The sequence below is a fragment of the Mustelus asterias genome, chromosome 18, assembly GCF_964213995.1.
Source record: "Mustelus asterias chromosome 18, sMusAst1.hap1.1, whole genome shotgun sequence".
NCBI lineage: Eukaryota > Metazoa > Chordata > Chondrichthyes > Carcharhiniformes > Triakidae > Mustelus > Mustelus asterias.
Window position 1 is genome coordinate 36,833,256 of NC_135818.1, and position 13,055 is coordinate 36,846,310.

The following is a 13,055-nucleotide window of genomic DNA, read 5'->3' on the forward strand; positions in this document are numbered from 1 at the left end:
GCACAAGACCCAATTTCAGCAACAAGTAATCATTTTCAAAAATTTGATTGAATTTCTACAGGATGTCTTACTGCAGTTATACAAGATCTTTGTGAGACCACAGCTGGAGTACTGTGCGCAGTTTTGGTCTCCCTACCCAAGAAAGGATATATTTTCCATTGTGCAGCAAAGGTTCATTAGGGTGACACAAGGATTAGTGGGACTCTCCTATGAGTAGAGATTGGGTTGACCGGATCGGCATTCACGAGAATGTAGAAGGATGATTAAACATGGGGCGGCACGGTGGCACAGTGGTTAGCACTGCTGCTTCACAGCTCCAGGGTCCCGGGTTCGATTCCCGGCTCGGGTCACTGTCTGTGTGGAGTTTGCACATTCTCCTCGTGTCTGCGTGGGTTTCCTCCGGGTGCTCCGGTTTCCTCCCACAGTCCAAAGGTGTGCGGGTTAGGTTGATTGGCCATGCTAAAAATTGCCCCTTAGAGTCCTGAGATGCATAGGTTAGAGGGATTAGTGGGTAAAATATGTGGGGGTAGGGCCTGGGTGGGATTGTGGTCGGTGCAGACTCGATGGGCCGAATGGCCTCCTGCACTGTAGGGTTTCTATGATTTCTATGAGAGGAGATCGGATTTAAAATGTTCAAAATTCCATCAGGACCGTATGGACTAGATGCAGGGAAGATCTTTTCTATGGCTGGGGAATCTAGAACCAGGGGAACACAGTCTCAGGATACGGGGTAGATCATTTAGGACCAAGATGAGGAAATATTTCTTCACTCAAAGGGTAGTAAACCTGTGGAATTCTGTACCATAAAAGTTCAAGTCACTGAATATAGTCAAGAAAGAGATTGATCTTTTTTAGATTTTAATGGCATCAAGGGCTACGGGGAGAAAGTGGGAATATTTACCACCAGCCACTTGGGGAAATTGGAACTCGGTAATGTAGATTCCAGAAATGAACTAAACTAAATTTTGTGATGCTATATGTTGATGATCCAACATACTGTGTACATAGCGAAAGTATTCAGAAATTTCTAATCAGCTGCTTACTTTAACAATTCACTAATGAAATGCACTGCACAACATCTCAATTACTTTTTCATGAAGTTACTGCATTCCACTCCAATGATGCTTTTATTTACCTGCAGATTTCCTTTTTCTGCCTCTTTTGCCTGTTTTAATCATCTGAGTTGGATTCTGTTGTACGTGTATACGACGTGTATACTTCCTCTTTTTTCTTACAGGTTCATCCTGGGAGAAGTCTAAATCAGAAACGTTAACATTGCGAGCGGTTGAAGTGCTACATTCAGGAGTGCGAGTAGCTACCCTCCGATATTTGCGTCGCTGAGGTGGGGTGCCCAATTCACTGAAGGATTCGATTGCTTGATAGGATTTAGCACGACGATATGGTCTTCTGGACAGTGGTTTTATTTCAGAGTTTGATGCAGATTTTGGCTTCCTCCCCAATCTTCTGCCACATTTTCTACCAGTTAATTTGGGGTTGTTTGACTGATTGCGACGAGTGTATTTTCTTTTACCTGTGCGCTGGGTACCCATTGCTTTTGGAGCCCTGGCTTTGCCTCTTTTGCCCTTAATTTGTAGTTTCACCCGTGGTCTTCCTCTTCGCGGTTGACTGGTTAAGGAAACAGAGCAATATCTTTCTCAAAAGATTTATACAAGAGGATTGTTTCGCTGCACATTTAAAATAATTTGATCATCCAAGTGAGATATTTACAATACCTATAAGTTGGTACCCCCACACACAAACCAATATCTTCAGTAACCCCAAGACATTTAGGCAACTGACTCAAGAGACAAACTAGACAATGAAAGGCCTATTATTCTACAGACTAAGTGGCTAAGCATTTGGACAAATGAGCTGGACAAAGTGCCAGCATGGATTTATGAACAATAAATCACATGTAATTAACCTACCTGAATTTTTGTGGGGAATTTCTATGGCCGTTATGTGCATGAACTTCTGGAACACATTTGTCAAAGAGCCCATATAACAAACTTAATGAAAATGAGTGCGAATGGAAGCATCAGAAACCTATTCACTTGGATAGGTTGCACAAAACATGACAGAATAATGATCGTGCCAAGCTAGCGGGATACAGCTCATGGTGTTTGCAGGGATTTGTACTGGGGCATCAGATTTTCACTTATTTTTTTAAATGACTTGGATGAAGAAAGACAACTGTACATAAGTTAGCTAATGACACCAAATTAAGTAGCACAGTAAATAGTTTAGATTGGTGCAATTGCAAAGGAACAGATTAAGAAAGCAGGCAAAACTGACAGGTGGCGTTTAATTTGGAAGAATGTGAAGTCATTTTGGACTTGGGATGGATAGATCAAAGTACTTGCTAAACGATGAAATGCAACATATAAAGAGATTTAAGGGTTTGAGTACAGAATCACAAAGACAGGTTATTTTTAAAAAGTTGTCTTTTATCTCAAGAGCTGCAGAGCTCTAAACAGACTGCATCTGGTGTACTGAATTGTGTTCTAGGCATCACAAGGCAAGATCTAGATTCACAAGAACGACATTCTAGTGAAAAGGATTAAATTCTGAGGACAGGCTATATAGATTAGGTTCTCTCTTTCTTTGTTCCTTTTAGTATAGAAGATTAGGGGGTGATCAGTGTTATTTAAGATGATTAAAGAATATGAGCAGAAATAGGAGCGATTTGCTTCTAGTGAGAATCTATAACAAGGATGCATAACCTTAAAATTGGAGCTGGACTGTTCAAGATCAATGTCAGAAAGCACTTGGGGCCTGGCCAGCAATACCCATATGCCAGGACTGAATTTAAAAACATTTTTAAGGAATAGATTTCAACATGCAGACGGGAGAGGTAAGTATCAGTGCAAACTGACAATTTTGGAGCAAGAGCGACTAACTACTAGCCAGATATTTGCTTGCTCGTACAACAGGAAACTAATTGGTGCTTCTTGAAAATGTAAATGCTAATTCTGTGAAAACATTAGAAGTTAAATTACAGCATCCTTTAATATGACCAGCTCGGTCTTAAAGGTGCAGCTCAACTATCCTAACAATGGTCTAATTAGGAATATTCAGTGCCATTTGAAATTTGAAACTGGTCATGTCTGAGGTATTTGGTCTCCACATGAGCACATACCTTTTTACATAAGGGACTGATAGCATCAAATTTAAATCCAAGATTTAATGTTGTAACTATGGTTCCAAATATGTGATGAATGTTTGATTATAACATTTGGAATAAAAATGGGCAATCTAAGAACACATGCAATATTTCGAGTGTCAAAATTTACTGAGAGATGTTTGGATTTGAATGAAGAGTTTAGAATTTGATGCATAGGAGAGGCAGCCAAACAAGGAACAAATTGGTTTGATCATTTCTGTAGAACAGATGTGATAGCATCAAGTGATAACATTTATAAGATGAAATCCCATTTTGGAAAAGCTACACAGCATTGAAAAGAATTAAGCATCAACAATAAACATTACCTATAGCCATTGCAGCAGCCGTAACATATAGCAGACTTGAGACAAATAATGAATTTGGTGCATTGCTAAACAAGTAGTAATTGCTTCTGGAATGCAATGGACAATCATGGACCTCCCTCTGTTCACAGCCCACCACTATATCTCTCTCCCTCCCCCTTCAGTGTCCAGGAGATTTAGATTAGCTTGCTACAGAAAACCCTAGACAGGGGAACCTATTATGTATCCTCCTATTAGCTACATCCAACTTTTGTACAACGGCTAAAATGTCAGTTCATTGCTTTTTCAATGGAATACATTTCAACAGGCATGCAGATTTTTAAATTGGTAGCACCACTGACTAGATTATTGGACATTAGCTTAGACTGTCTAATGGATTTACCTCTCAAGCTGGACTACAGTTGCCATTTGGCAAATAATATTGGACATGCTTAAGTTCCCCTGGAGTGTGTTTGCTTATCTAGCTATATTGATTACTTGTGCTAAAACCTGACAAAATCACTTAGCCTAGAACAAAATGATTCAAAACAATTCTACATTTAATACCTTTTCTCTATTTCACTTTCTTCAGTTTCATTTTCTTCCACTGGCCCCGTTTCCTCTTCATTCGCTGCTTTCATTAGCTCCTTTTTCAATTCCTCCACTTCCTCCACATCTTCCTCCTCACTATCCAATGATGGCCTCTGTCTGGCCATTGGACGGCGAAATCGCTGCTTTGGTCTGCATTCAGGGCAGAACCAATCATCATCTGGAATGATCTAAGAGAAACTGGTTACATTAAATGACTTGATTTTGAGTAGAGTAACAAGAATACAATTTTATATTGTATATAAATCTTTAGTTTTAAAGTAAATGTACAAACCTTAACCTTTGGTCTCAAGCAGTATGTGTGATGACCTCTATCGCAGCCATCACACAAGAGCATGTTTTCTGCATCTCCCTTCTTGTGACAGATCTTACAGCGAGCATTTAGCAAAGACTTGGCCCATACAATACTGCGATCCAACGTAGAGAGATGAATGAAAACCTGAGCTAAGCTTGTTGAAGCCACAAGTGATTCTCTCCAGCGATCTAATAACGTCTTCTGTATTTTGCCACCATCACTAGCATCTAAAATGCAATCAAATGCTGTCATTTAGGTCATTTGTCAGAATTGAAAAACAAATTTCATTCACAACCTTTCAACAATTCACCAGCCTTTTAAACAAGGATGGATATTGACACCCTGTAATTGGACATTTCCTTTTTCATGGCATTTTTCATTGAACAATACTTGATTGTATTAGCATTGCAATACTAAAGACAGCAATAATATTGACATTCAATGCCATGACCATCATGGAGTCTCCCACTATTAACATCCTGGGGGTTACCATTGACCATAATTTGAACTGGACCAGCCATACAAATACTCTAGCTACCAGAGAATGTCAAAGGCTAGGAATCCCATGGCGAGTAATTCACTTCGACTCCCCAAAGCCTGTTCACCATCTACAAGGCACAAGTCAGGAGTGTAGTGGAATACTCTCCACTTGCCTGGACATGTGCAGCTCCAACAATCAAGAACCTCGACATCATCCAGGACAAAGTAGCCTGCTTGATTGTTACCCCTTCTGCATTTACTCCTTCCATCACCTGACGAACAATGGCAGCTGGGTGTACTATCTACAAGACACACTGCAGGAACGCATCACTTCCCAAACCTATGACCATTGGCATTGAGAAGGACAAAAGTAGCAAATACCTGGGAACATGACCACTTGGAGGTTCTCCTCCAAGCCACTCACCATCCCGATCTGGAAACATCGTCGTTCCTTCATTGTTGCTGGTCAAAATATTGGAACTCCCTTCGTAGCAGCACTGTGGGTGTACCTACACCTCAGGACTGTAGCAGTTCAAGACCACCATCTGTAGGGCAACTAGAGATGGACAATACATGCTGGCCTAGCCAGCAACACCCACACCCCCCATAAATGAATAAAAAAATCAGATGAGGCAAAAAATAGAATCTTCTGGACGAAGATGATGAGAGCTCTGTTTTAAAAACTAGTTTTAAACAGTTTTCGGAAGAAAAAGAGCCCTGGAATCAGATACAACAAAATATTTCCCTGCATCAACTCCTCCCTCTGAGCTGCATGGCAACCTGAAGTGCAGGGCACGTACAAGTCGGCCACTTTCAAATGCAAAAAAAATTATTAAAGAGCCAACAACACCACCAAGTTGCCCTTGCAGTCTCAAAAAGGGGAATGTTACTTTGCACATTATTCTGACTGGTTTTCAATTGTATCCTGTACCTGGGGAGGTGATGCCCTAGTGACATTATCACTAGACTATTCATCAAGAAACTCAGCTAATGTTCTGGGGACCCAGGTCCGAATCCTACCACGGTAGATGGTGGACTTCGAATTCAATTTTAAAAAATCTGGAATTAAGAATCTACTGATGACCACGAAATCATTGTCGATTGAGAGAAAAACCCCATCTGGTTTAATGTCCTTTAGGGAAGGAAATCCGCCATCCATACCTGGCCTGGTCAACATGAGTCAAGTGCATTGCTGTGTCACATGTGCCCTCAGAATGAGGGCAACTAGGGATGGGCAATGAATACTGGCCAGCCAGTGGCACCCATGTCCCACGAATGAATGAAAAAAAACCTGATGTGTCAAACAACTTCTTTTACATTCCAGATCTCTTTGGATACCTCATCCTTCCTCCTTGTGGAAATATATTCGGAGTGGAATTTTCCAGACCCCCTGCTCCTGCAGCATGCTTTCTGGTCGTAGAGGTGGCTCACTATCCTGCCCTTGGTTTGAACCTAAGTACCTGCACTTTGTCAAGGGCTGCCTTCGCATATTTATTTAGGGTAGCAGAGTGGTTAGCATTGCTGGCTCAGCCCCAGGGACTCGGATTCAATTCCGGCCTTGGGTGACTGTGTGGAGTTTGCACATTCTCCTCGGCATGGGTTTCCTCCCACAGTCCGAAGATGTGCGGGTTAGGTTGATTGGCTGTACCAAATTGCCCCAGTGTCTGGGGAACTAGCAGGGTAAGTCTGGGTGGGATTGTTGTCAGTGCAGACTCAATGGGCTGAATGATGTCCTTCTGCACTGTATGGATTCTATTGCTTTCTAGCCAACCATTGATATAGGAAGGGATTTAGCTCAAGTAGACAGGAATCACTGGGTATTTTCACCATGATATATCTTTTCATCCCTTTCCATTACTATTTTAAGACCAGTTGTATTAAGGTAATGTCTTCAGATGTTCTGCTAAAATACATTGCTCTTGCCTCACTTTAATCCTCAAAGTAGATTCCTTTCTCATCAGGGGAGAAACATAGCAATTAAAGACATTCCCCTGTGCATACACATCTAAGGAATGTTCCATCCTCCTTGCACTCCCCTTTAACTCCCATCAAGTAAACTGAAATTGAACAGGTTGGGCCGACACCCATTGGAGTTTCAAAGAATGAGAGATGGTCTTGTTGAAACACATAGGATCCTAAGAGGGCTTGATAGAGTGGATGGATGATGTCTCCTCATGTGGGGGAGACCAGAACTAGGGAGACACAGTTGAAGAATAGAAGGCCTCCCTTTTAAGGCAAGATGAGGAGAACTTTTTCTCAAACGTTAATAGAATCCCTACAGTACACAAGTAGGCCATTTGATCATCGGGTCTCCACCAACTCTCCTGGCATCTTACCCAGGCCCCACCCCTGGAACCCTACATATTTACCCCTCTAATCTACAGATCTTGGACATTATGGGGCAATTTAGCATGGCCAATCCACCTAACCTATACACCTATTGGCTGTGGGAGGAAACTGGAGCACCCAGAAGAAACCCACGCAGGCATGGGGAAAATGTCTCCACACAAATAGTCACCCAAGGCTGGAATTGAATCTGGGTTGCTGGTGCCATGAAGGAGCAGTGCTAACCCTACTAAAGGGTCATTAGTCTGTGGAATTCTCTTCAGTAGAAAGCAGTGGAAGCTGGGTCATTGAATTTATTCAATTTATTCAAGAGAGAGTTCAGATTTTTGGCGACAAGCGAGTCAAGGGTCATGACAGACGGGCTGAGACCACCAGATCAGCCAGGATCTTATCAATGATGGGAGCAGGCTCAAAGCGCCAAATGTCCAACTCCTGCTTCTAAAATCTATGTTACTATGAAGTCCCTCTTACTGCTATATTATTTACATTTATCTGAAAACTTTCTATAGATTTGTTCTTCAAACTCCTTCTCAATGCAGTCTAAAGTAAAAAGCCATCAATATCATACCTCCTCCACACCCCCACCCCACCACCCTCTCTGCCCATCTAATCAAATAGATTCCGTCTTGAACCCTCAAGGGGATTGTCCTTCTAAAGTTATTACAATGAGTGGAGTACCACAGGGATTTGTGCTGGGGCTTCAACTGTTTATGATCTATATTCATGACTTGGATGAAGGGATCGTCTGTATTGCAGCCAAATCTTTTGACAATACAGAAAGTAGGTAGGAAAGCAAGTAGTGAGGAATAAAGATAGTTTGAATCATCAAAATCAGAATCTCTACAGTATAGGAGGCTATTCAGCGCATTGAGCATGCACCAACAATCCCACCCTGTCCCTGTAACCCCACATATTTACTGTTTTAATCCCTCCCAAACTAGGGTCTGTTTAGCATGGCCAATTTGAGTGGGCAAACATTTGGCAGATGGACTAATGTGGGAAAACTGCAGAATGATGTGGTAGAGGGACCTCATTGCCCTTGTTAATGAATCACAAGTAGTTAGCAAACAGGTATAGCAAGCAATGAAGGCAAACAGAATGTTGGCATTTATGTCCAAGGAAATAAGTTCCAAAGATAGAGCATTATTGCTGCAGCTATACTGGACATAGGTCAAACTACAGGGCAGCACAGTGGCAAGCACTGCTGCCTCTCAGTGCCAGGGACCTGGGTTTGATTCCCGGCTTGGGTCACTGTCTGCGTGGAGTTTGCACGCTCTCCGTGTCTGCATGGTTTTCCTCCAGGTGCTCGTTTCCTCCCACAGTTCAAAGATGTGCAGGCTAGGTGAATTGGCCATGCGAAATTCTCCCTCAGTGTACCTGAACATGCGCCAGAGTGTAGCAACAAGGAGATTTTCACAGTATCTTCATTGCAGTGTGAATGTAAGCCTACTTGTGACTAATAAATCAACTTAAAACGTTTACACCTGGAGAGCTGGGTACCATTTTGGTCTCATTACTCCATTTTAAAAATTCATTTATGGAATGTGGAGTCAGATCGTCAAGGAGGGATATACTGGAAGCAGTTCAGAGAAAGTTCGCTGATTCCTTATTAGGAAAGGTTGAGCAGTTTAGGCCTACATTTACTGAAATTTAGATGAATGAGATATGATCTTATTGAAACATAGGTCATGATTTAGCAGCCGCGATAGCCACAGGTGCAAATCTCAATGGCCGCTAAAACAGGATTTGCGCTGGTGAGATTTCAGAATGCAATCTTCCCAGCCCCCCTTCAAAGACATGATTAAGTTCATGTCCAGGAAGGGTGCAAGCCTGATTAGCATACTTCATAATAAATCTGTGCATCTGTTCTATATCAGAAAACCCAAGCCGGTTACCACTAACTACACACCCAAAAAGTAATATACATCTCATTTTATCTCCCTCATTGAGCATGCATCATTTGGTGCCATTAGGAGAGGATAGCCTAGTAACCGTGTAAAGGAACTTATTTCACTTCCATTTGCAAGCCGACAAATATTTTGAAGTCTCTTACTAAACAGTTCTTAATATAGTTCTGACTCTTCACCAACAAGTTCAAACCAAACATTTATATTTGATCATATTTAGCATTCTTGGCAAGTGACTCAAGACATTTATTGAACACACCATCTTTTTCACTGATCTGATCGTCATCTTTCCTTTTCTTATCATCTTTCTTCTTCTTGTCTTTTTGTTCCTTTTTTACATCATCGGAGTCGCCTGTTTGAAGTATAAAGTTCTGATTAATAATTTTCAAATGTTAATTTTAAATACATTAAGACACTCAAATGCTGGACTGAACAAACTGCAGCAACAGAGGCTGATGACTGAATGCTTTGGTAAGCTGAGCTATTGTGCAGTGTAGATCTTAACTTTCCAAAATGCAGCTGAACATTTTAGACAAAATACACTCCATTTGCCAACAAATAATTGTAAATCATTCCACAACTGAGAAAGGAAGTAAAAGATGGTCAGTTTTAAATAATCTTAAGAATGCATTAAATTAGTTGACTTTGCACCTTGGTCATTGCATCAAAACTTGGCAGGTTTATGTTTGGGTTGGGGACAGAGAAAAGGGTAATTTCTGCTAACCAAATTATGATACTTTTACATAATGTCATATAGTTTGAGTCCCAGTTTTCTGAAAACAGAATTTTTTCAAGCAAATCAGTAACATGAGTGCAACCATGCCCAATTGTTTACTATGTACATAGGAGAGCACATCAGAAGCTTATTTATTAATGGAGTTGCAGCCAAATTTGATGATATTTACACCCCAACAGTGTCTAGATCCCTAAAGGCTCGTGAGCAATAGCATGAAACTACAGCTAGAGCAAATAGGGCATTAATCCACTTATTAGGGCAAGACAGAGCATGTCACTTAATATATGTTAAAGACCTTGGCAAGGCCTCAGTTTCAATACTATGTCCAGTTATGATTTCCTCATTTGGTGGATGATGTAAAAGGTGCACAGAAAAACCATTAAATTAATTTTCAACTTGAAATATCCAATCAAGAGAAGCAAAGAGAGCCATGACCATATACTCTAGAGAAGCATGGACTTTGAGATGGTCTGATTGAGTTTCTCAAAAACAGAAGAGCAAAGTGTTTGAATTAAAACATAACTAGGAGCAGGAGTAGACCATCTGGCCCCTCAAGCCTGCTCCGCCATTCAATAAGATCATGGCTGACCTTTTCGTGGACTCCGCTCCGCTTACCTGCCCGCTCACCATAACCCTTAATTCCTTTACTGTTCAAAAATTTATCCTTGCCTTAAAAACATTCAACAGGGTAGCCTCAGCTATTTCACTGGGCAGGGAATTCCACCGATTTACAACCCTTTGTGTGAAGTTCCTCCTCAATTCAGTCCTAAATCTGCTTCCCCTTATTTTGAGGCTATGCCCCCTAGTTCTAGTTTCACCTGCCAGTGGAAACAACTTCCCTGCTTCTATCTTATCTATTCCCTTCATAATCTTATATGTTTCTATAAGATCTCCCATCATTCTTCTGAATTCCAATGAGTATAGCCCCAGTCTACTCAGTCTCTCCTCATAAGCCAACCCCCTCAACTCCGGAGTCAACCTAGTGAATCTCCCCTGCACCCCCTCCAGTGCCAGTATATCCTTTCTCAAGTAAGGAGACCAAAACTGTACACAGTACTCCAGGTGTGGCCTCACCAGCACCTTATACAGCTGCAACATAACCTCGCTGTTTTTAAACTCCATCCCTCTAGCAATGAAGGACAAAATTCTATTTGCCTTCTTAATTACCTGCTGTACCTACAAACCAACTCCTTGAGATTCCTGCACAAGGACACCCAGGTCCCTCTGCACAGCAGTATGCTGCAATTAGTTTTCCATTTAAATAATAGTCCATTTTGCTGTTATTCCTACCAAAATGGATGACCTCACATTTACCAACATTGTACTCCATCTGCCAGACTCTCACCCACTCACTTAGACTATCAATATCCCTTTGCACTCAACGTCCTTTGCACACTTCGCTCTGCCACTCGTCTTAGTGTCATCTGCGAATTTTGACACTACACTTGGTCCCCAACTCCAAATCATTATATAAATCGTAAACAATTGCAGTCCCAACACTGATCGCCAACCAGAAAAACACCCATTTATCCCTACTTTTTGCTTTGTTAGTTAACCAATCCTTTATCCATGCTAATACATTACCTGTAACACCGCGCACCTTTATCTTATGTAGCAGTCTTTGGTGCGGCACTTGTCAAATGCCTTCTGGAAATCCAGATACACCACATCCACAGGTTCCCCGTTGTCCACTGTGCTCGTAATGTCCTCAAAGAATTCCACTAAATTAGTCAAACATGACCTGCCCTTTACGAACCCATGCTGCGCCTTCCCAATGGGACAAGTTATATCCAGATGTCTCGCCTTTTCTTCCTTCATGATATATTCAAGCATTTTTCCTACGACAGAAGTTAAGCTAACTGGCCTATAGTTACCCACCTTTTGTCTGAACTCCTTTTTTTAAAAACAGTGGCATCACATTTGCTGTTTTCCAATCTGTGGGGACCACCCCAGAGTCCAGTGAATTTTGGTAAATTACCACTAGTGCATTTGCTATTTCCCCCACCATCTCTTAGTACCCTGGGATGCATTCCATCAGGACCAGGAGATTTGTCTACCTTTAGCTCCATTAGCTTGCCCAACACTACCTCTTTCGTGATGATAGTTTCTAGGTCCTCACCTACCATAGCCTTCCTGTCATCAGTTTTTGGCATGTTATTTGTGTCTTCCACTGTGAAGACCGACACAAAATACCTGTTCAATGCCTCAGCCATTTTCTCATTTCTAGTTATTACATCCCCCTTCTCGTCCTCTAAAGGATGAATGTTCACTTTAGCCACTCTCTCATTTTACATATTTATAGAAACTTTTACGATCTGTTTTTATATTCTGAGTTAGTTTACTCTCATAATCCATTTTACTTTTCTTTATAGCTTTCTGTTGCCCTTTAAAGATTTCCCAATCCTCTAGGTTCCCACTAATCTTTGCCACTTTGTATGCATTTTCTTTCAATTTGATACCCTCCTTTATTTCCTTAGATATCCATGGCTGATAATCTCTTTTCCTACAGTCCTTCCTTAGCCCTGGTATATACTTTTGCTGAGCACTGTAAAATCCCTTTGAAAGTCCTCCACTGTTCCTCAATTGTCCCACCATAAAATATTTGCTCCCAGTCTACCTTAGCTAACTCCTCCCTCATCCCATGTGGTCTTCGGTTAAGCACAAGACATTGGTATTGGATTTTACCTTCTCACGCTTCATCTGTATTTTAAATTCAGCCACACTGTGATCGTGTCTGAGAGGATCCCTAACTAAGATTAATTATTCCTGTCTCATTACATTATGTGGAGAGGCTGGCGTTGGACTGGGGTGAACACAGTAAGAAGACTCACAACACCAGGTTAAAGTCCAACAGGTTTATTTGGTAGCAAACGCCACTAGCTTTCGGAGCACTGCTCCTTCGTAGCAAACGCCACCAGCTTTCGGAGTGCTACCAAATAAACCCGTTGGACTTTAACCTGGTGTTGTGAGACTTCTCACTGTGTTCATTACACAGGACCAGATCTAGGATAGCCTCGTAGGTTCCATTACATACTGTTCAAGGAAGCTATCGTGGATACATTCCATGAACAATGAATTCTATGAATTCTAATTAAATTGATGAGAATGCATAACTTTAAGCTGTACCGGACAAATCCAAGGCTAGACATTAGAAGGTGATTCCTGTTTGAGAATAGTGCATCTCTAGAACAAGTTGTCATCTCTGTTGACCTCCTCT

The 13,055-nt window shown here is 41.4% G+C and overlaps 1 protein-coding gene across 1 annotated transcript in view; it reads right to left on the bottom strand.

Moving 5' to 3' along the window:
• Nucleotides 1–13,055, bottom strand: part of baz1a (bromodomain adjacent to zinc finger domain, 1A) — an 84,422-nt gene that overhangs the window by 13,031 nt on the left and 58,336 nt on the right. Inside the window, exons 22-25 of the mRNA XM_078233753.1 lie at nt 9,362–9,454; nt 4,349–4,596; nt 4,033–4,244; nt 1,136–1,626 (exon numbers count right to left, since the gene is read on the bottom strand). Coding sequence (XP_078089879.1) covers nt 1,136–1,626; nt 4,033–4,244; nt 4,349–4,596; nt 9,362–9,454 — 1,044 coding nt within the window. The remainder of the gene's footprint in view (nt 1–1,135; nt 1,627–4,032; nt 4,245–4,348; nt 4,597–9,361; nt 9,455–13,055) is intronic.